General features: G+C 54.3%; 2 protein-coding genes across 4 annotated transcripts in view; both read left to right on the top strand.

Annotated features, from left to right (window-relative positions):
• Window positions 1–3,691: 3,691 nt before the first annotated feature.
• On the top strand, window positions 3,692–11,846 carry LOC128088252 (CCN family member 2-like). The gene is made up of 5 exons (XM_052698603.1): window positions 3,692–3,845; window positions 6,728–6,941; window positions 8,595–8,846; window positions 9,292–9,494; window positions 9,835–11,846. The coding sequence occupies exons 1-5, from the start codon at window positions 3,783–3,785 to the stop codon at window positions 10,144–10,146; spliced, it is 1,044 nt and encodes a 347-aa protein (XP_052554563.1). The 5' UTR covers window positions 3,692–3,782; the 3' UTR covers window positions 10,147–11,846.
• A 631-nt stretch (window positions 11,847–12,477) lies between these two features.
• EPB41 (erythrocyte membrane protein band 4.1) overlaps window positions 12,478–23,322 on the top strand; it is a 74,721-nt gene continuing 63,876 nt past the window's right edge. Inside the window, exon 1 of one of the 3 annotated variants that reach the window (XM_052698567.1) lies at window positions 12,478–12,528. The gene's annotated coding sequence lies outside the window, so the exon portion shown is untranslated. Of the gene's footprint in view, window positions 12,529–18,436; window positions 18,575–23,322 lie in introns of those variants that run through there. The other 2 variants (XM_052698558.1, XM_052698557.1) reach the window with 2 other exon arrangements.

Below are 23,322 nucleotides of genomic sequence, written 5' to 3'. Positions count from 1 at the left end.
TGGGTGTGAAGACCAGCTGCTGATGGAAAGGCACGCAAGCAGTCGCTGCACTGAGCAGGCAGGAAGTTTCAGTGGTGATTCAGGACTTGAGAAGCCTCGCTGATCGCAGCAGTGCTGCTTTAAAGGCTCTTCTCTGTCTCATAACACAGCTGACGTGAAGCAGAAAAAGGGGTCTTAGGTCTTCATCATGAGCCTGGTTTGTTGGGGTTCCTCCTGACTCAGCCCTGCTTTGGCTCTTCAGATGAGATCCCATTGAAATACACCTAAGGCTCGCAATAACCCCACAAGCTCTTCCCCATAGGTGTTTTTGTAAAGTGAACACCCCAGTGCAAACGTGGGAGCTTGTCTTACTCCTCCTGTCTCTCCACACTGATGCAGGATAGCAGAACAGCCATAAGCTGGTGCGTTATATTGAGCAGAATTGGAGAAGCTGGAAATAATGGTGTTTGTTTCCTTTGTTCAGGGCAGGACAAGCAGGGCTGGGGGGAGAAACCTCATTGCTCCAGGGGGTCTGCAAAGGGAGAGTGCGTTTCACTGCTTTAGCAGGAAGGCAATGGGATGGACGAGCCTGTGGAGCTGGTTGGTTGTTGCCCTGCATTGCACACCAGGAGCACATGGAGCTCCAACAGTTAATGCCAGAGTTGGGAGCATTTCTGTGGTTTTTGGAGGTGAGGAGTGCCAAGTGACCAAGAGCTGCCCTGGCAGGAGGGCTCCTTTTCCTTACCTCCCTGACACACAGCCAGGCTCCACACTTTTCATTCTTCCTATCCCCTTTTTTTGAGGTCGGGGCACCTCAGGCTCAAAGTCGCAATCACTGTAGAATCCCCCCAGATTGTTTTTTATTAACAAAGCCTTTTGACCTAAACAGATTGGCCTATCTCTGCCAGGAAGGCATTACTTTCCAGTCTAATGCACAAGGGAGAACATTGTGAAATGACTGCATAAAGAGGCATTAAAGTAGAGATGATTCGGGGCTATTTGCCTGGTACAGAAATGGAACCATCCACAGCTCACTCTCTTACCTACCCGTGACTGTCCTCAGGATCAGACTGGAAAAACAAGGGGAGCTCATTCACCTACAGCCTGCTTTCAGTGCCTCTCTGATCCCAGAATGACGTCGCACTTCTGGGGGTGAAGGGATTTAAACTGCAGAGAAGAAAATCACCAGTTCTGATTATTTCCCTTGGGAGGCCAGGATGAGCAGCTTCCAAAATGATGTATGGGAAATCCAAGGAAGATGGGGATGGACAACATTCCACTGGATGGGAGATGCACCTTTTGGGTGCAAAAGATGAAAGCAGCCTGCTGTGACTGCAGTGCTTCTTGTGAAGCAGAATCGTAGAGCAGAGCAAGATTTCACACAGATTGGGATGAAACAGGGCTGTTCACACACCAGGCAAAGCTGAGATGGAGAGTTTTAGGACCAGCACTCATGGATTCCTTTTGTTAAAGTAATACATTGGTCCTTGAACCTACATACTGATCCCTAGTGCTGAACAAGCCAGCCTGAACCGCAACAAAAAGAGCCCCGCAGCGACAGACTGAAGTCCTGAATGACCTCCCTGTGAGGATCAGCTCCATCAAGGACCGAGTGCTTCTCAGAGGCGTTCAGCAAAAAGCCTTCTGGATCGAGAAGCTCCCTTACGTGAACCTTCCCAACTGCACCTTAAATCCACCCCACAGATTGAAGCCCTGAAGGTTTCCTTCAGGATAATGAAGCATGCAGCCAGTTAAGAAGTGGAACAAATCTGAGGAGGTGCCCATTTCACAGGTGGGTGCAGCTTGCTGCTTCCTCCCAGGGCCATTTCCTCCTGCATCTCCCTGCAGTGCCCCAGCATTCCTGCCCATGGCTCACAGCAGTGGCTCACAGCCGTACCCACGTTTCTCAGGCAGCTCAGACCTCAGGGCTTATTGCATCACCGATTGCACAGCTGTCTGCAGGCTGTTGCAACAGCCCAGGTGCCCCTGGAGGCGTGGAAATCGCTCTCAGCTTTGCATTGCCCACGAGGTCTGATTATAATTGGAGAGCCATTAAGTAGGATGCTGGGCCCAGGGCACAGACTTCTGCCTCCTGTACCAGCTGAAGAGCTGTCCTCTGCTCACAGTGCGTGTTCCATTCCTTCTGTATCTGGGATCCTTCAAGAGAACAGTGGCAGTGTTTGGGAAGGTTGAGGCTGTGCCACGTTTTTGCTGCTGCCTGCCAGTAGCAGAGCAAACAAGCAGGGCACAGGAGTGTTTATTGCAGGATCTTCTTCCCTAGGTGAGCAAAACCCTCCTGCCTGCAGGGATGGGGCAGTGAGTGGATGGAGCTACACGTTAAGCACTGTCTTTTAGAAAGGGCACAAATAAAACGCTGTCATCAGCCCCATTTGGTTTGGGATGCAGCTGTGCTTTATGTCCTTGCTGAGTGAGCAGAGGTGCCTGGTGCTTTATCCCTGCCTCATTTATGAGCTGAAGGAGAATGCCTTGTGAAACATGAATGGTGAATTTCAGGCAGTGACACGGTTTAAGGTGCCAAGCTTTCCAAAAAGGGAACAAATGTGTATCCAGCCAGGCTGCCCTCAGTTCTAACTGCTCCAGGGCAAAAGGTCTGTGCCACCTCCATCAGATCTGTGCGTGAGGCAGAATCCTCAGCTGTGCCATTGCAGGTGGCTGCTGTGAAGATTGTGAGATCCCTCATTTTAGGTAGGAGGAAAAGAAGGAGTTGCTTCTGGAGAGGTTTACACTGTGTTAATGCTTTCCAGCTCCCAGTCCCTAGAAGCTTTCCATGTGCTAATTAATTAAGAGTCAGGTCAGCCTGTCTTCAGCCACGGACAAGCAGCAGCACAGGCTGGTGTTGGGACTGGAGCACGATGCAGGGCTTGGCTGCTGGTTGGCATTCGCTGTGCATGGAGGTGAGGAGGGAGGCTTACAGCACACACTGCTGCACAGTCCATGTCATTTTCTTCATCTCCCATCCAACGTCCCAGCACACGCTGTGTGGACCTTACAGCACATCCTGCAGCTGTTCCTTCCTCCTGCTTTATGATGGCCCAAGGTGGCCCAGTATGAAGACCTTTGGGCACTTCTACACCCATTCCTAACCCAAAGGCATGGCTCTGTGTGCATCTGATGCTGCTCCCTGCAGAGCAGAGCATCGCTGCCCAACCTGCTCCATCCCACCAGCTCACAGTGCCCTCTGCTGCACTCCTTCCCCTCTTCCCAGTAGTAAAAAGTCACTCCCTGAGACAGGAGTGTGTGCTGTCCTGCATCAGTCCTGGGGCGCAGATCAAGGGCAGGTAGGAACTGCTATCCTTTCCAATAGCCTTCACCCTGCAGCTTTTCATTGCTCCGTAAAACAAACAGCTCCTCACTGCAGGAGTGCAGACGTCAGTCTTTGTATCTGTGCTTCTTCAAGTCCTCGGCTTCTGCAGCCAAAAAGGAATGGATGTAAGCAGGGAAAGCCGACCAGGGCTTCATACTTTTGGTGTTACAGGGAAGAATTAAAAACTAATTCTTTCTTTGACTGGGATTTGTTTTCCCCACGCGGAACAAAACCGACCTGCAGGCTCGCAGCTGCCAGGGCCACAGGAATCTGTTCGCCTTGCCCGGAATCTGGGCATTCCTCTTGCACCCATCTGGGGCTGCTCTGCACGTTGTCACTCAAGGGCAGGCACGCCCCCTCCGAGAGGCTATTTAAGGAGAAGCTGAAGAGCAGCTTTCTCTGAAGAGAGGCGAGCAATCCCGAAGAAGAAGGCAGTGCGTGGGTCAGCGGGCTGAGTGCCTCCTTTCCCTCACTCGGGATGTCTGGCAGCACAGCAACAGCTGCCCACACTCTGGTTCTTCTGCTCCTCGCCCCTGCCTGGGTATGTATGTACGTATGGCTGATTGCTCTCTGTGTGCTGCAGCTTCTTGCTTCGGTGCATGCGATGCTTTGGGGATGTCTGTCCACCACCGCCTGCCTGGAGCAGTGGGAATGCAGGCAGAGCCCTGTGCACACAGAGCTGCACTGTGCAGAATGCCTGAGGGTAGCAGAGCTCACTTTGCTGAGCTAAGAGCCAGCCCTGCTTTGGAAGAGGATCAAGAGGTGACATCGCTGGGTTTGCGGCACTGCAAGGACTGGGTCTCACAGCCCACATCATTACCATCATCATCTTCCTGCCCCGAAAATCCATTTGCTCCTGGAGTAGTGACCCGAGGAGGAGGGACCCTGCAGGGCTTTGGGTCTGTTCTGTGTCCAAGGGCACGCACAGAGCAGCTGGTTCTGCTTGGGACGTTTGTGTGCAACACAGCGCTGGTATGAGAGGAAACCCTGCTGCATAATTAATGTGCTTGTTAGCACGCGATCTAATTGCAGTCTTTTGGGTCGGTGAAGAAGTTGGGTTGGCTGCTTTGAGTGCCCGTTTGTGTTAATAGGTGCAATAAGCTTCTGATCAGGTTCCATTGCTGCTGGCAGTGCTCACAAGCGTGCTCTGTCCCCTTTCATGCTGAGCACAGCGCCCTGTGCACCCGGCTGAGATCTGAGAGTTATTTCTGGGCTTTGGAGTGGTTGCTGTTCCTTTCCATGCCTCAGCATTGGTGCTATCATAGCCATCCTACAAACAATGGCAAACCCTTTCGCTGTGCTGCTCCATAGTGACCAGGGATGTCATCTTTGTCCTCAAACCTTCTGCCTGGGCAGTGGCACTTTGGATGCTCGATGCACACAGCACAGCACCGCAGCTGGCACTGCTGCACCTCGGCCATGCAGGGTGCTCAGCTCTGCTGCTCTTTGGGACAAGCTGTGAGGCAGAGCTGCAGCTGTTGGATGGTGCCCCAAGCGCTGCGATGGGAGGAGAGCAGGAATTACCCACAGTAATTGGCTGTTTGCAGTGTGGGAATAGCCGTGTTCTGACTGCTTCATCTTCTGCCAGTCTTGGAGCGTGGAACAGAACCAATTCTGTGCTTACTGAATTAACCCCTGGCTCCCAAAGCAAACAGCCACCCCAGCTCTCAGGCACTCCTTCCCCAGCTCTTTGAGTGTAGGGCTGAGCCCAAGCCTATTGTAAAGGCACTGCCATGCTGGCTCCCTACACTGCAAACTGACCAGGAGCTGCAGAGCTGCTGCAATGTGAGCCCACATCCCATCCTCACACCTTCAGAGGGCGCAGAGGGAGAGGTTTTGGGTGCATGCAAAGCAGGGAGCACATCTTGCCTCTTTCTCCAGCTCAATGGGAGCTGCCAGCAGAGCTAGGCAGGAGCAGGGAGCATCAGCATGCCAGGTTTGGGCTCTCACTTCCCCAAATCTTCACCTCGCTCTGTTATGCTGGTTCTGCTGCTCCTGAAGTTCACAGCAATGCACTCGTAGCGGGAAGAAGAACAAAGCTGTAGTGAATCTGTAGTTGGGATCAGTGATGTTAAAAGGGTGATTTTAAGGACAGACCCTTCAGCAGAGGGGAACCAAGTGCTGGGCCTATGCAGAACACCTCTGCAGCTGGGTCCATGGGGGAGAAATGCTGCCTTTGTGTTTTTAATGGTTGACAGGGAAGATTTTAATGTGAGTGAGGAGCAGGAGATACAAAAAGCCACGAGTGACTTTGCTTGGCAAAGCAGCAGCCAGGAGACTCAGCACAACCTGGGCCAGGAGGACTTGGGTGGGAGAAAGAGCTGACAGATGGGAAAACCTCTAAAAGATGAGAAGAGCGCTGCAAACGTGGAAGAGCTGGGGCTTTTGCACATGGATGAGGGAAATGAGTCCGGGGTCTGAGCCTGGCTGTTGTGCTGACAGCAGCTGGATGCATTCTGAGGTGAGTTCTTAAGGAAACAAACAGCACCAACAGTGATTCATGATGGCAAGAAGGAAAACTCAGCTGGCTTTAATTCCCTTGGGTTCTCTGTTGTGCAGAAAGAGGTTGTTTTGGTTTGGTTTGCAGTAGGAGAGATATTTTGGGTGTTTCTTTATATGGCCTGTGGCTGATGCTGTGCTGGAAAAAGCTGTTTGTCATCGTTTCTTTCAGTGCAGCTTAACACAGGCCCTGTGCTAGGAATGCTTTGCCCCTTCTACCATCTCATCCCCCCCATCCACTCACCCACGGTTAAATAACATCTTATGCACGGAAACCAGCAGGACATCGCTGCTGCATTGTCACTGTATTTAATGCTTTACTGCCATTACTGGTAACGAGCAGAGCATCCAAGGAAGCTGTTCACAGGCAGGGCAGTGGGACATAAAGCCATGCTGAGTTCCAGCTGGAGCTCACCAGGTGCCCAGGGTGGCACAGCTCTGTGAAAAGGGGAGGGCAGAGCTGGCCTCTATGGGCAGAACAGGGGCAGCTCGAGGCACAGCGGACGCAGCTCCTCAGCCACAGCACTGCTGGCTTTGGCTGCATCCCATGTGTGTGCCCTGCTGCTTTCTTCCCAGGCAGGGGTCTAACGATGCTTTCTTGCAAGCAGTGCTGCCAATCGCTTGCTGCTTGTGATTGCTGTGTTCGTGCCTCCAGAGGGGAGGCTGAGCTGTGTGTGGGGCTCCAGGCTGCTGCCTGTGCTGTCGGTTCTGCGTCTTCTTCCTCTGAGCTCCAGCTGTGTTTATGCAGAAGACAAACCTGGTGCTGGGAGCTGCGTGCGCGGAGCTGTGTGCAGGCGGGGGACGAAGCTCCGTCCCATCTGCTGGCTGTGTGGACGACGGGATGCCCCGAACCAGGCGGATGTTTTCATTCCTCTGGCTGCATTGTGGCACACTCAGTTTCTCTGTGGCTTCTCTGCCCTGCAGGTAGGAGCCCAGGGCTGCACGTACCCGTGTCAGTGTCCTTCCCAGCCCCTGCAGTGTCCTGCTGGCACCAGCCACGTGTTGGACGCCTGCGGCTGCTGCAAGGTGTGCGCCAGGCAGCTGGGCGAGCTGTGCTCCCTGCAGAAACCCTGTGACCACCACAAGGGACTCTACTGTGACTTCTCCAACATCCACAGAGGCAGCGGGATCTGCTTAGGTGAGAGAGCCATGCCTTCTGTCCCTGCGTGCTTTTCTCTTTGTGCCTGCGATGCGGGTGGGAATGCCTGCAGCCCTGCAGGGGAAATATTCACTTCACTGAGAAGCGCTGCTGCACGCAGAGCCTCACCCAACCCTCACTGCCTTGTGCTGGAATTTGGCATTTTGTGCTCCACTGCTTCCCCGCAGGAGGCACGGCGTAATTCTGGCTTTAGCACTTGGGTGCAAACAGATGAGCCAATAGTCTGTGTATGCACAGGGCATGAGAGCTGCTGAGCCAGGTAAATGCAAACACAGACCTGTCCTCTCTCAGTTAGAGCTGGTGCTGCTTTTCAACCTGAACTGAATGGATTGAACACGTAGAAGGTGTTTCCTTCACTCTTTTGAGACACTGTGATAAATTCTCTGCTTAATTTTCCTCCCCTTGGTCGCAGAATCACACAGAGTCACAGAATGGCCTGGGTTGGAAGGGACCCCAAGGATGGCGAATCTCCAACCCCCTGCCAACAGGGCCACCAACCTCCACATTCAATACCAGCCCAGGCTGCCCAGGGCCCCATCCAACCTGGCCTTGAACACCTCCAGGGATGGACACACAGCAGCTTCCCAGTGCTTTCTGTAGGCACTCATGCTGCTGAGTGATGCTAAATGGGGCCAGTGATACGATAATGTCCAGGGGGTGTAAGATGCATGCTGCCCAATTAAGGCTGGAAATGAGATGTTTATAGCAGTAAAATCATTTGGATTGAGGGTAATGAAGTCATTAGGATAGTTTACGTGGGAATGTGGAGAAGTCTCCATCTCTAAGACTTTATATGAATACTGGACATCTTCCTAAAAGAAAATGCTCTGTAATCACTGTGAGGTGTGGATTTGCAGCACAGATTTTGGAGTGATGGTCCCAGCTCTCTGCTGTGTAGGAAATCAGACCCATGGTCTGAAGGCCACAGCTCTCCTTCCTGTCTTTAAATGAGAAGTTGAGATTGTCATGGCGAAAATGGCAGCTGAATGTGGAGCAGAACATCTCCCAGAATATGAGGGTCTGGGCTACGATGTCCTCAGGTGATGCTTCTGTCCCATCCATTCTCTTGGGGGGTGGGGAATTCCAGAAGTGTTGTGGGTACCCGCATAGGAAGGATGTGATGGGAGCAGGAAGAGCAGAGAGGTGCAAAACTATTTCAGTCTGAAATGCTTCAGCCATTTCTCAGTGAAAGCATTCACGAAATGGGCTTTGCCTGTGAAACAGGGGAAAAAAATGGGCTGGTACAAATGTAAGAACGTGTGAGTGCCGTTAACGCTGTTGCTATGGGTTAAATGTTGCTGCCTTTCCGTTTTTGCACCTTTAATTTTGATCGGGAAGGAGTGAAAAGCTCAGAGGAGGCCTGGAGATGAGAGACACAGAGATGAGAGCAAACAAAGAGCTGGAAACGCTGCGGCAGGAAGGAAGGTGGTCATCAGAGGGGATGATCACAGCTCATAAACTCAGCGCATTGTTTTCCTTTTGTAGCCCACCTGGAGATGTGTGGGGAAGCAGCTGCTCTTAGGAGAACGTTGCCTTTTGGTCTCTTAAGAACAGCCAGGAGCAGAGCTGTGTGCAGGACGGGACCTTAGAGCATCGCTGCTGCTCCCACACCTCCTTCTCCTTCTTCCTCAGCTCGCGAGGGCGCAACGTGTGACCTGCTGGGCAAGGTGTATCACAACGGGGAGAGCTTCCAGCCCAGCTGCAAGCTGCAGTGCATCTGCCTGGATGGGGCCATCGGCTGCATCCCGCTGTGCTCAGCCGACCTGCGCCTGCCGTCCCCTGACTGCCCCCACCCACGGAGGGTGAAGATCCACAACAAGTGCTGTGAGGAGTGGGTCTGTGAGCAGGGCGGCCAGGAGGAGCGCTTAGAAACTGTCATGGCAGGTGAGAGATGGGTGGATGGAGCGGTTTGCTGGGGGATGGAGCAGATCCTGACTGCCTGCGGTCGCTTCATTTACAGCTGGTGGCTCTCGCTTGGTGCAGGGGGATGAACTGTGTCCTGCTCAGCATCCTGCAGGGGTGTTGGGTGTTTGCTGGGGGTGGGTGGCCACTGCGGCACCCTCGTGTGAGTTCCTTGCAGGCATCAGAACAGCAGAAGCAAAGCCGGGTCTCAGAGCAGCCTATAAGAGCTGAAATCGAACTGAATGTAATGAATGAAATGTCAGAATTACAGAACAGTTTATAGAATTACAAAGATCACAGAAGCGTGGAATCACAGAATGTTGGGTTGGAAGGGACCTTAAAGACCCCCAGCTTTGCCTCCCACCGGATCGAGCTGCCCAGGGCCCCATGGGGTACCTGACCTTCGTGTCTCTTCCTCTCGGCTCAGTTTTCAGGGAGGATCCCGAGCCGGAGCTGAACAACCTGCAGGAGAACTGCTTGGTGCAGACCACCGAGTGGAGCGCGTGCTCCAAGAGCTGCGGCATGGGCATCTCTGCCCGGGTCACCAACAACAACCCCCAGTGCCACCTGGAAAAGGAGACGCGGCTCTGCATGGTGCGGCCCTGTGACTTCCCCTGGGAGAAAGCCAAGGTAGGGCTCGGCGGAGAGGTGCTTGTATTTAAGGGCTTAGGATTTGCTCTGTGCTTCCAGTCTCTCTCTGTGCCTTCCTGCACAGTGGTGGTTCAGATGGAATATTAGGAAATATTTGTTCTCTAGAAGAGTGGGAGTGCAGTGGCAGGGAACTGGTGGGGTCAGCGTCCCTGAAGATGTGGCACTGAGGGTTTAGTGGGCATGGTGGGGTGGGGTTGGACTTGATGATCCTAGAGGTCCTTTACAACCTCAGTGATTCCACGGATGGTGCACAGCCCGGGTGAGCTTTGGTCTGACTGTCACATTCTTGTTGACCTGTTTGCTGCTGTTCTCTCCCTAGAAGGGAAAGAAGTGTGTGCGCGCCCCAAAGCCCCGCCAGCGTCTCCTCTTCGAGTTTTCAGGCTGCAGCAGCACCCGTTCCTACAGGCCCAAGTTCTGTGGCAGCTGTGCGGACGGGCGCTGCTGCACCCCATACATCACCAGCACTGCTGAGGTGGAATTCCGCTGCCCCGAGGGGGATTCCTTCCGTAGGAAGATGATGTTCATCAAGGCGTGCTCCTGCCACTATGACTGCCCCCGGGACAACGACATCTTCCTGGCCACCTACCATAGGAGGATGATTGGGGACCACGTCAAAACAGACAGGCAGTAGCTCTCTGTGTGCCAGACCCACAGGACAGGGTGAAACGAGGGCTCTGCAATGTTCTCATGGCTGCATTCCGGGGCATCGCCGCCTCTCCCTGCTCTGTGAGGGGCTTCGTTCTTCACCACGGCGCCGTTCGCCTCCTATGGTCCTGGTGGCCTTGTTAATAACAGCGGATGAGGGATCAGCCCCATCTGGCTGACAGCACACATCTGTGCAGAGCTCAGCAGAGGAGCTGGGAGCAAGCTTGAGCTGCCACCTTAATCTGTTCTCCCATAGACTGGCTGGGAGAGTGGACTAAAGCCATTTGGCTCCAGCCTGGCTCCAGAGGGAGTGCAGTGGGCGCAGCACCCTGTGCCATTCAGCTGCCACACCGTGCAGCCAGAGAATGGGACAGGGGAAACCCAGGAGGTCAGAGCCAGCTGGCATTCCCAGCCCATGGCCAGCAGCACGGGGCTCTGATGTGTGCTGCTGCAAAGCGGCTCAGGGAGGAAAGTGCTGAGGCCCCACGCTGAGGTCCCACTGAACCTTTTAATTATGTTTGGTTAATTAGATTCAACGGGTCAGCAAAAGCTCCCCTCACCCCCACGCCCACCCTTCGCCCTGCCTCATGCTTTCCAACAGCAGCTCTTTGCTCCTGGAGACGCCAGGATGCCCCGTTCTCTGCGCAGCTGAAGGCTGTCTTTTCTTTTTACGGTTAAATTCCTTTTAGCCTCGTTGTGCAGTGAGGATGGCAGCAAAGCCAGAGGCACGAGGAGGCTGTGGGGTGTTATTGCAGGAGCTCTGCTCTCCTTCAGAGCCTGGGAGGTTCTTTCAGAGAGGAGAAGATCCAGACAGGTGTAGTTTCCTCCTTCAGCCCCAAGGAGCATTTCTGCAGTGGGGCATAGCAGGTCTCCTCATGGCAGCTGACAGTGCAATGACCACGTCCTGCTGTCCCCTCTGCAGTCCCTTCAGAAGCAGCTCTGCAGGAGCTCTGGCTCATGTGCACACAGTGGGGTCAGGAGCTGGAGGAGTAAAGAACTCAGAGATCCCCAAGGGGAGCAGATCTGCTCCGAAGTTGGGCAATGACAGGGAGAGCCCTTGGAGCTGGGGTCCCCTGGCTGGGCTGTCCCATGGCACTGAGGATCCAGGACAGCCGCTCGTGAGCCCACAGCCAGCAGGGTTCTCAGCAGCCTCATGCATTTGCTTCTGCTGATTTCAGTAGAAACACGCAGGGAAAGGCCTGACTTCGTGCCTTCCATCCTCCCCACCCTCTCTTTATCCCCACTGCTGCAGCCCAGCAGGATTACGGGCCACGCTGCAGCGCTGAGCCCTTCCCCATCTCTGCTCCCATTCCAAAGCAAAGCTGTGGGTCCGGGCCGATCCAAACCCACAGCAGCTGTTCTCCCTTTGCAGCCCTTGATGCACTCCTCCCCCCAGGCTGCAAAACGCAGCCCCCATCTCAGCCCCCTCCTGCTCCCATCCTGTGACCCTTCAGCCTGCTGCATATCGTCAGTGCAAACTGAAATAACTGATGCGATGGTTTCTGATGTTGTTTTATATTTTTTAAAGGCATTTGTGCAGGTTTTGTATCCTAACCCCACTCGGGGCGATTCCATGTTGTAGATTCTCCACTTTGCCCTCCAGCTCAGTTCTGAGCTTTTTTTGTATTCCGAGCACCAAACTCAGCTGAGGTTGCACTTCACACCAATAAATCTCTTTATTTTTTACTGCCTTTGCAGGGCCGGCAGGGAGGGGTTTCCAAGGGCTCCCCGTCCCGCATTGGGGATGGGCTGCGGCATCCCGCGGGCGCTTTGCAGCCCGGCAGCGCCGAACGCCCGCTTACCGACAAAACCGGCAGCAGCTGTGCGATAACAGCGCGCAGCACGAGAGGCTCTGCGGCAGCTTAGCGGCTTACGCGGCCCTCACGCAAACAGCCGGGGGACGAGGGGGGGGGGGGGTGGGGAGGACCGGCACCGTCCCTCCCGTATCAGCGGCGGCCGCGTGTGCGGTTGCGATAGCCCTGGGTGTGTCCTTATCAGCGCCCGCAGCCCCACCGGCACCGCGGGGTCGTTTGGCAGCGCGGGGTCCGCAGTGCGTGGAGACGGACAGCGCGGTGCGTGTATGGGGGTAAGGGGTCCCAGCTCCTTATATGGCGCGGTGACGTCACGGAGCCAAAAGGCGCGACCCCGAACCCCCCGGTACATTTCCCGCCCGCCGCCTCGTGACGTCACGCCCCACCTGCCCGCCCCGCCCACTGCAGCGCCGCTGCCGGCCCCTCCCCCGCCGTAAAGTCGTGCCGGTGGGCGGGGCCGGAGCGGAGTGGGCGTGGCCGGCGGCGCGGGGGCGGTGCGCGTGACGTCACAGGGGGCGGGGCCGGCGGCGCAGGTGGAAGCGGCGCGGAGCGACCCGGTGAGAGCGGCGCGTGCGGGTGGTCGCGGCGCGTGCTGCGGGGGGGGGCGCGGGCGCGGGCGCTGCGGTCCCGGCTCCCGTTTGTTGCTGTTGCGGGGCTGCTGCGCGCTGCTGCTCGGCGGGTTCTCAGCTTGCGGCGCTCGGAGCGGCCGCGCAGTGGCCCCGTTCTCTGGTCGGGCCGCGGTGTCCGGGCTCGCCAGGGTTCGGTGTTCCCGTGCGGTGTATAGCGGGGGCTGCTCCTTGCCGTGTCCCCATCTCTCCCCGGCAGCTGTCCCAGAGGCGTTAGGGCATTGCTCGGCCCGCCGCTCTTCCCCTCCGTCGAAGTCGCTCCCCATGCCCTCTCAGGCGGTTCCCGAAGGCAGCGGCACAGCCGCCTCCTCCCGTCGCTTCCCGGGCCGTGGTGCCTCTCGGCCCTCAATCCGCGCTGTTCCCGGCCCATCGTTCTCCCCTCGTTGCCTTTCAGAACTGTCCGCTTTCTGCTGATATTGCAAAGGGGACCGAACGTCCCCAGCAGCCCTTCAGACTCATCCCGTAATTCCCTGTCCGTCCCGGGCTGATCCCATCCGCTCCTCCGAACCGGGGGGTTCTGGTTCCCCGTGTCCCGGTGGGCTCTGAGCCAGAGTTGCAGGGGACGGTCGCTATCTTTAGGTCGGCGTTGCAGTGCAGGGCTTCGCCTTTGGCTCGGCGCGGAAGCTGCCGCCTCGCTGGGGATTGATTTACCCGAGGCTTTTGCTTGGGGAAAATGAACTGAGCGGGCGCTGGGAGGTGGAGGAGCAGCGGGGCCGGGTGATGTGAGCAGTCAGAGGGCAGGGGATGTTCAGCAGCGCCTCAAACCTCAGCTTCCCTGCAGCGAGGGGCTGCATCGAGGCAAGTGAGGTTTTTACTGGCTGCTCCCCGGAGCCTCCCCAGCCCTGCAGCTCTAAGAATGGCACTGATGTGTTCCGAGAGCCGGGCTCGGTGCTGCTGCCCTGCATGCCCTCCTTCTGCACGGTAATCGGGTTGGCCGTGGGAGTAACTTGCAACCGTGCCAGAGTTTCAGGTGTCACAGGATTGAGGTTCCCAGCTCTGCTTAATCCCGCAGCCTCTGCCCCACGCGTGCTGTGGGTCTGCAGCCCCTCCGTGCCCAGGTGGGGTTCGGATTGAGGTGTGCAGCCGCTCCCTGAGCCCGCTGAGATGCGTTCCCTGCTCAGCTCCGCAGTCCTTTGCATTTCACACTCAGAGTGGGGCATGATGGGAGCAGAGCGACAGCAAAAAGTTCCTCCGTTGGTTGAGCTGCGTCCTCAGGGCTGTGCTCGAGGAGTTCCCCGCGCTGTGTGCTTTGCTTCGCCTCTCCTTTAAGAGCAGCTCCGGGCCTTGAGAGGCTTTGGCATCGCCGAGCTGCAAAGTGCCGCCTCATCTGCAGCGGCGGTGGAGCTGTCTGCAGTGCAGCATCACCTGGCCCCACTGCTGGGGGGTGGGTGAGAGGCAGCCGCCCTCTGGGTGGAGTTGCAGCGTTCCTCGCCCGTGTGACAGAGGTTCTGCTCTTTGTTTGCAGCCGTGCCCCCTGGTCCTGTTGGAGTGCAGCACTGTGCTTTGGTGCAGGGCAGCGTTTTGGCTTCTTTCTTTGGGCTGCGGCAGCTGAAGGTTTGGGGTTGGCTCGTGTTTGGTGAGGCTGAGTCAGGCTGGTGCTGCAGCCAGGAGCAGCGCGGGGCCGTGGGGACGGACGGCTGCTCCGTGGCGGTCGGGGTGTTGCACCCGCCGACCATCAGGGCTGTCACCCCGAGCTGGGCTCTGTGGGGGCTGCACGAAGTGGGCTGCGTGCTTCTTTCCACTAGAGGCTGCTGATGAACAGAGGATCGGCGTTCCCTGGCTCTGCCCGAGCAACGGGGTCTGAAGTTCTGAGAGCTGCCCCGCACGCCTGCTCTCCTGCCGACCCGCGGTAACTGCGTTTTGTTAGGTCTCAATTAGGATGCAAAGGGGCTCGGCTGTGTGCGCTGTGTTGGGACACCGATGGCAGCTCCCAGCCCTCTTCCCTGGGGCATTTTCCCAGCTGCTCGTGGCGGGTGCTGAATGTGCCCTGTGCTGTGCGCTGGAGGTGTGTGTGCAGCAAGAACTGCTCGCCCCTCCAGCAGCAAAGCTAGAGGTTGGTTACAGGCTGTAGGGAATAGCTCAGTGCATGGGAGGTGCCATCAGGCAGCAGGTAGGCTCTGCTTGGGGCAGCGGTTTGGTACCTGGTGCTGGGACAGGTTGGAATCCTGGAAAACCTCAAACCTTGGGAAGATGATTAATTGCTGAACAATTACGTGTGAAGTGCGAAGCGCGCTCTGCTGCGTGCTGGGAGCCATGGCGGAAGGTGCCTGGGAAGGAATTTGCACCCAACCTGCAGTGGTGGCTGCCAGCTGGCTCCAGCCCCATGCCACGATGGGCAGGGCAGTGGTTTACATAACACAGGGCTTGCAAAACAAGCTGGAAGGCCTGGAAAATCCTCCTGCTGTTGTCATTGCTCCAAGTTGTTGAACTTCCTGGTTGGATCTGTGGATCTAATTATTTTATTTGAGGGGGGGACAGGGATTGCACTCTGCACAGTGAAAAGAAAAGGATGTTTTATGGTGTTTAATTCATGCCTGCTCCTGAGATGAAACTGTTTTTGCTGTTCAGAAGAGGTTCTGAGCAGCTGCTCCCTGCTTTATAGGGCTCCTGGTCGATCCAATTAGCGTGGTTTGTCTGCAGCCCCCTCCTGCTGCCCCTGGGGAGAAGCCTGGAAAATCAGGCGTGTGTGCAGAGCACCAGGAGCAGCACGTGCACCATCTGGGCTCCCACTCCACGTGTGTGCCCAGGAGCACGGCGGGGCAGGTAGAAGAGGCTTTGTGCTGCCTAAGCTTCACGTGAGCCATTCAAAAGGCAGAGCTGTAAAACTGCCTCTCATTTGTGGCTTTTGGGAGAAGGAGAGGTTGGAAGGGAGCTTGGATTTGCAGTGCTGGAGTTTTCTGCCTCCTCCTCAGTGTTTTGGAGGCAGCTGGGAAAACATGCCTGGAGGATGCTGAGCCTTGGGCTTCCTAGAATCAGATCATCCAGTTCCAACGCCTGCCATTGGGGCTCACCATTTTAAAATCAAGCCCCAACTCTCCCCCTCTGAAGCATTTTAGGGAGCTCTTTGCATTTTAGGGAGCTCTCTCTTACTCTTCCCTTTGCTCATCCTAAAGCCCTTTGCAAACACAAAGTCACTGACATCCTCTGCAGCATTCAATTAAATTAATGAATCCTATTAAAGTGTTCTCTGCTGCTGTTTGTAAATAGGTGACTAAGGAACTTGCATTTCCCTGCAGGTCCTGGGAAAGCCTTGCTGGAGGAGCAAGGAGTGAAGTCAGCCCTTGGTGGTCTGCTGAGCACGTGCTGAGATTTGGCAGCCTGGTAAGCAGCACAACAGGGAGGATGCAGCGATGGTTTTACTGCTTGCCAGGCAGCACCAGCCTTTAAGGGCTTGGATTTCTGTGTCTTCCCTCCAGACATCCTTGTGGATGGGTTCAGCTGCTTGTTGGCATTTCAGAAGTTCAGGGCAGCTTCCTCCCTGCAGGAGGAGTTTGTGTTGAGCAGCTGAGCGCCCGTCCTGAGTCATCCCCATGAATCTGCACAAATTCAGATGCTGACTCTGAAAGCTGTCCCTTAAGAACACCGACTGGAGCCAGGCTGAGGCAGACGTGGTTGCTGCATTGCCTGGCTCTGGCAGTTTGCACCTCCCTTCCCCTACAAACTCTGCTCCCTGGCCTCGTGTTGCTTGATATGGGGCTGTGACTGCAGCTCAGCAAACCGTGGTGGTTGTATCCCAGTGCTGCTCTTCGTGCCACCTGGCAGCACTGGGCTGGATGAAGAAGCTCATTTGCACGGGGCTGTTAATTCTCTGTATGTTTTAATCTCCATGACCATCTGTGTTCTTGCCTGCGCTGGAGAGATGGAAGCTCGTGGGATTTATTCTAGGAGGTGAACACAGAGAGGACTGTTTATTCTGTGTCTGTTGAAAAGTGCCCCGGGTCAAAGCAGGACAGCCTCATTAGCTCTGGGAACGGCTCTCCCTGTGTCTTCAGGCGGGGCTCTGTGTGGCAGCAGCTGTCCTGTAAACAAGCAGGGGGCTTCGTGAATGCTTTCAAGCAAGGCTCTGTGATGGGCTTGGCTGGTTTGTGGAGAAGGCATGTGCTAAAGCACCTCTGGCCTTCCATAGAGCCCAGCCCAGGCTGTCAGCCCTTGGGGTGTGATCAGCACTGTGCCCTGCTGAGCAGCATGGGTGGAGCTCAGATTTGGGCTTTGGTGAGACTCTGCTCCCCTGGGCAGAGGTGCTGCTATGGAGCACCGCACCCAGGACACCAATATCGGGGGGGGCTGCAGTAGCTTCTCCAATGAGACTTGTGTAGGTTGCTGCTGCTGATGGAGGCTTCTTTGGAAGCAACACCTGAAGTCTTACTCTTCTTGGGTTCTCATGTTTGTGGGCTGCGGCTCTGCAGCTGCTTGCAAGGGCCTTGATTGGGATCAGGGTGGCCGGGGGCTGTGCAGGTCCATGAGAAATGCCCTCCCTGCAGGGCAGCACGGCCTGCGCTCATCCAACCCGGAGGGAGCTGTCTCTGCTCTGTAATTAAGCTCTGTTCTGCTCCTGTTCACCACGCTAATGAGTGCTCCGTGGATGTGCTCTTTGCAGCCATGGTGCTCTGGGTCCTGTGTGTGGCTTGGAAGCTGCAGGTGCCTTTCCATGAGAGCTGTCTGCAAAGGGCAACTCCAAACCTCCATCCATCTTTGTCCCATTGAAGTGAGCTGCGTGGGTTGGGAACTTTTGTCTTTAAAGGCTTTTCTTGGCTGTACTTTAACTGACTCTATCCTTGCATGCTTTGAATTGGTCTGCCAATGTGCACCCTGCCTTTTGCTTTCTTATATGGGGGCGACGCTCCCTGCTGCTCATTTAGGCCCTGGATTGCCCCCAAATGGTCCTTGGATGGAGGTGCTGTCCCAGCCTTCGGCTGAGGCTGCCTTGAAAGGAGAGCTCCTTGTGCCTGATGGCTGAGCTCTGACACCAGCAGATAGGAACCTTGAAATCAATCAGCACTGTACTGAAATTGCCCTGCTCCAGCTCTGAGGGCTCCTGAGCTCAGTGGAAATGACCGCACAGGGATGGTCAGCGTGGTGTGGTGGGTGGGATGGACACATCCCAAAGGATGGGAACGAACCTGTGCCCATCCTCTGGTGCAGCTCAGTGTCCCACATGTGCTGCTGTGCACTTGTGTCAGATCATGCTCTGGGCTGAGGACCATTTGGGGGCATTTTGGGGCTCTGCCTTGTGCTCACCAGAGCACACTGCTGGCCTGGCTGTAGCTGACAGACCCGTTGCTCTCTTGAATCTTTTCATTTAGTTAATGATCCTTTTGTTGAGAGGATTAGGGTTTAGAGGCCTCTGGCAGAGCGTTAATTAAATTAGGTCTATGGGTGTTTTGTTGAGTTTTTAAAGCCCACTAGAGGGCTCAGTTGAAGCCCTTTGGAACTGGGACTGGAGGCGTGCTGTGCCAAGTCCACCTCCCGCCTGATGAAACCTAAAAGAGAAGTTAGAAGTTATGCAAGGCCATAGGAGCAGGGGTTGAGCTCACTGCTCCTCCAGCCCGGCTGTGCCAGGGGGCACCTGAGCCACGCGGGCAGCCCGCACTGCTGGAGCACGCTGAGCGGGGGGCGGCCCTCTCAGTGCCTTCTGCTTTATCAGCATTGGGTAACCAGCTGATTTATTTTTTTTTCCTTCCGCCCTTGGTGTTTACATTTCTAAGAAGTGGCCCAACGTGCCGGGCCGGTTCCACCTGCTGTTCTGAGAAGAGCCAGATGCTGCTGTTCACTTACGCGAACTCTGCGGCGTCGATGGCGTGAAGTGCGAGCGTGAGCGCTTTGTGGCTGCAGGGTATTTGCAGCACGTGTGGGGCTCCTCTTGTGTGGCTGCGGCTGCTTACTGACCGGTGTCTCTTCTCTTTTCTCTCCTATGCACTGCCCTGTGATGGATCCTGGTGCCTGGCCTGCGTGTGCTGCCGTGCTGCCTCATCTCTGGGTAAGTGCTGCTTCAGGGGAAGCTGAAATGAACCCCTCGGGCTTTAATAATGAGCTGGCTTGTTGCTTTCATCTCAAACTCCGGAGTGCTGGTTGTTCAAATAAAGTGGAATTTATCGTGTGTATTTGTGAATGTTTGAGATACTGAAAGGCGTTTTGTATAGCAACGTCCAGGCCAGGACTGTGAGCTGGAGTTGTGTGAGCTCCTGAGCTGACAGCACGTGAAGATTTGGAGGTTGAAATTTTCCCTGGTAGCGGCAAGCAGCTCTCCCTGTTTCTCCCCAGATTCATCCCAAGAGCCGTTGGTTCTAAATCAGTGCTGTAGTTGTGTGAGAGCCTCCCTGGAGGCTGCAGCTGTGCTGGGTTCCCCGGGGTAGAAATGTAGCTGTGTGCGGCTTTGCAGGGAGCAGCCTGGGGCTCTTCTTGCAGGAAACGCACAGCGAGCTTGGAGAAGTGCACCAGGCACTGATGCTTCCAGCTTATGGCCATGGAGATCCTTCTTTGCGTGGGGGAAAACCCTCTCGGTGCAGTGGGTTCGTGTGGTGCCTCAGCAGAGGTTTCGTGGCAGAGGAAGGCTCTGGGAGCAGATGACTTTATTCTCCACTCAGCATTATTACACAGTGCCTCAGAGGGGAGGGCTGGGGATGAATCAGACCCAAGTAAGAACCTGTTGTTCTTACACAGAACCGAGTGAAGTGCTATCTTTGGAAGCTGCATGACTGTCTCCTGTTCTGAATGAGTGGTTTTTGCTACTGAGTCTCTTAGAGAAGGATAATTAATTAACCAGAGAATCTGCCTTGATCAGAGGTGCCGAGCTGCCATCCAAACCCCAAGCAGTCATTTGAATGCAGGATTAAAACCCTTCTGCACAAAAAGTTTAACTGTGAGAAATGCAGGCAGGCAGCGTGCTAGCCAGGGTTTGAAGAAAAATGTAAGCAAAATGCAGTGTATGTGTGTCAGTATTCCTGCTGCTTGGGGTTTTGCCCTGATGGCAGTTGAAACCTGGTGTTAATCTCAGTAAGCAAACAAGGCCAAGCGGTGCCTTGTTCACAGATAAAGGTTCAGTGGATCAGGGATAACCCTGACCTTTACCTCACAGAGAAATCAGGTGGCTCAGGTTGCCTTCCATCCTTAAGCCTGGCTTTTCTGCGAGGTGAACACAAAATGCATGGGAGCAGTGGTAAGTCAATGTCTTCTCCTGGCCTGATAACAGTGTTGGGCAGCAGTGCTGAGAGTACTACCATCAGCTTCTGGAGGGAGATGTGCTGCAAAGAGCTGGAGAGCAAAAGCAGAAAAACATTGAGTTGTATGAGCAGCAAGAGGAGCCTTTGGCATCTGGGGTCGTGTTCTGGACCTTCAGATACGTTGCTGTCGTTTGAATCCCATCAGGAAATCTTTGGTGAGGTCAGGAGAGGTGTGTGCTGGCAGAAGAATGTTCAGGTTTGTTGTAGAGGTGTGTTCTGCTGCTGGCACTGGTGATGCTGTGAGCTGGATGCCGTCACCTCAATGTTTACCTGCTCATGAAATCATTTCTCTCTTAATTGACTAAGCTATTTTTCTCCTAGAGAAGGTTGTTGCTGCATGGAGCTGTTGAACAGCTGTTGTTTTGTAAACTTGGGCCTTCCTGTAATTTGTATTCCAAGTATAACTCAAAGAGGAAGAGCAAATGAGGTCTTTCACTTTTCTGCCTTCCAGTGAGATGTTCTGCTCCAAATCCCTCCTGGCAGTGAGGCAGCAGGGGATGCCTTCTGTTTGTCCCACCCCATCAGAAGAGGTGGTCAGAATGCAGTGCCAAGTTCTAGGGTTGGCTTTGCTAACTGCTTCCACTTCACTGCTTCGAAGGCAATGAAACACTTCTCATTGTAGTGTTTAAAATAGCAGCGCTGCCTTCTGAATTACCATCTAATTAAATGAAAGCAAATAAAAAACAACCCCAACAACAAGAAACCTCAAAGCATGTGAGCCTTCTGTATCCTTTGTTGCATAAGAAAAGCTGTTGTAGTTGACCTAAAAATCAACATTGCAATCCAGCCCTAACAGAGATGCTTTGCTCCAGCTCTGTGGGCAGCGTGCAGCAGTTGCCGCTGTTCTTGGAGAGCCATTCACGCAGTGGCAGCTGCGAGCCCCCTTCAAAGCCGTTATTCCCTTGAGATTTGCTTCCTTCCTACTTGATGGTTGCAGGAACCCTGCTGTGGAGGCAAATAATTAGAAATAAAAGATGGCAGCTTAACGATTATTAGCTCCTTTCTGATGCGGTGTGTGCTGGAAGAGGGACGCAGGGGTGAGATTTGGCTTCCGCAGCTCTTGCTGCATCTCCCACTCGAAAGGTTTGCTGTGTGCACTGTGTTGACTTGCAGCCGTGCCTTTGTGGACCTGCAGAATGTGCCACACAGCTGAGCTGCGTTGTTTGATTCAGTAACAAACCTCTTCTGCAGGCTGATTTTCGGCTGTTAGCTGTGGCAATGGCAGCAGTTGCAGCATTCTTCCTCACCCCTTCCCCTCCTGCTTTTTCATCCGTACCCACAGCTTTCCTCAGGCCTTCTGATTTTTCCCCTTTCCTCTTGACTCCAGTGTTTGGGTTCTGCCTATAATTCACAGCTGCTTCAGGTTTCCTTCCTAAAACGAGCAGGGAAATACACGACCTTAAATAAAGCCTCAAAATGCTGTATTTTGTAAGGATTCAGAGAAACTGGTGGCGATGTGATGCTACCCTTTGGGATTTTGCCCTATTGATATTAATCTTTTTGAAGCTGGTATCCATGACTGCCATTTTCAGAGGTTAATATACTGCATTTCAACCGAGCTTAGAAGTCTTTCTTTCTTTCTTTCTCTTTCATTTGTGATATGGAAATGTGCACCAATTAATCACTGCGCACCTGCAGAACTGCCTCTCTCAGCAGGCTGTGGCTATGCTGCATTAGGCTGTGGGATCATCTGGAGAGAGGACTCAGGGTGACAAATCTGATCCCGTTAGTAGCTTAAGACAAACCCTGCAAGGTCCAGGGAGGGAGGTGGGGGAGCAGCACTGAGCAGGGTGCTTCAGCTCTTACTTACGGAGAGGTGAGGTGGGCTGTGCTCTGCTTACAAGCAGTATTTGCTCCATGGTGAATGTCTCTGGTTGCTCTGGGCAGGTATCCCCCTCTAATGTGCAGGTCCAGCTTCTGTGTGATGTTCTGTTGGTGAGAGCTCTTCTGAGCACCTGGCTGTAGCTTGCTGCTAGGCTGATGTTGCTCTTCCATAAACTCTGATCGAGGAATGGTTGCTTCTCTCTGTCTGCTGAACTCAAACGCTCAGAGCCAAGGGATGCTCTGCCCAGCTTGGGGGAGCAGCAGTGCGGAGTCAAATCCGTGCTTGAACAATCTGTTGTGAAAGCTTCGCCTTACCGTGGGATGAGAAGCTGCGGTGCAAACCACACCTTGCTGGTGTTGTTTAAACTGCCTCTCCTTGCTGCAGTTTGACTTCTCAACCGTGCAAGGAGTAAATCAGCCACTGACATTCTTTGTTTGTGGTCTGGCTCTTCTGAGTCCCTGCCTTAGAGCTGGTCCCTAGGTGGCACTAAGTGTTATTTTTAGGTTTATTTCAACAAAGGCTGCATAGCTGAGCGTGTCCCCTGCTGAAGTGACAGCTGTGTCCCTGGCCAAGCTGGCTGCTCCTGTTTGGTGTAGAAGGCTGGCACAGGGCTCCTGCTGCCCAAACACCAAGGTTTTTAGCAGCACCTCCTGGAATGATAAGCGATGGATAGGGAGCACGGGCACACTGTGAGCATGCTCCTCTATTTCTGGTCGTGTCTTCTTTCCACAAAGGCTGTTAGGGAATGAAGAAGTGGTAAGTGCTTGAAATGAGGGAGAGCTCACAGCCTGATGGTCAGTATCTCTTGTCTCTTGTGTGCTGGCTCTTCCCATGACAGCTCCACACCAACTTTTCCTGAGCATGCACTGGTTGTACTCATAGCATTGCTTGTAATCTGTGCCCTGGGGTTTCTAAGCACTTTCTAGCTCCTTTAAGAGCAGTCACTTGTATGCTTAATACTTCCTACTCAAACTTAACAGGGAAAAGTATTTCCCTCTCAGCGTAGAAACGCTCGCCATATGAAAACTCAATCCTGCAATCTTAAGCTGACCTCCTCTAATCTTTAAATGGGGCATCTTGGCAGAAACATGCTTTGCATGCTGTCTCTAAGCCCTGGAACAAAGCTGACTTTCCAGGGAGCTGTTCCCTGTGCTGGCACACAGCCTGGAGAGAGTCAATGCTCCTCTGCATCTATTTTATTCCTCCTCCTCCTTGGAGCTGGTCTGCTGTGTAGCAAAACACTGTATCAACTGAACATGGGCTTCCTTCAGATCAGTGATGGGGCTTAAAATCACTGGGTTCTGGGACTGGAATTCCTATGTGTAGAGGAACCAGCCCAGCTTTCCCCTCTGCCCTCCCCATCTCCCTAGAAGGCACCCACATACACCAACCCAGTTCCAAAAATACAGAGTGGCTGGATTCTCATGCCCACAAGAAAGAACATGTGGTTTTAATTCTGCAACGATGGTCTTTAAATGGCACAATTCCTGTGGTTTGAAAAGAATAAAAAAAAGAGAAAAACGCTCCAATAGAGGATCACATAGAAAAGACCAGGAGCAGCAGCTTGGATTGAGCACAGCTTGGCACTTGCTGCCATGCTGCCAAGTGGATTCGCAATAGCAAAGTCGCTAAGGCTGTTTGACTATGGAGCGTGCTGTTTGTCCCTTAAATAACCTGCTC

The sequence above is a fragment of the Tympanuchus pallidicinctus genome, unplaced genomic scaffold, assembly GCF_026119805.1.
Source record: "Tympanuchus pallidicinctus isolate F22 unplaced genomic scaffold, pur_lepc_1.0 scaffold33, whole genome shotgun sequence".
NCBI lineage: Eukaryota > Metazoa > Chordata > Aves > Galliformes > Phasianidae > Tympanuchus > Tympanuchus pallidicinctus.
The sequence above is the reverse complement of the archived record's forward strand: the minus strand, read 5'-3'. Positions and strand labels throughout refer to the sequence as shown.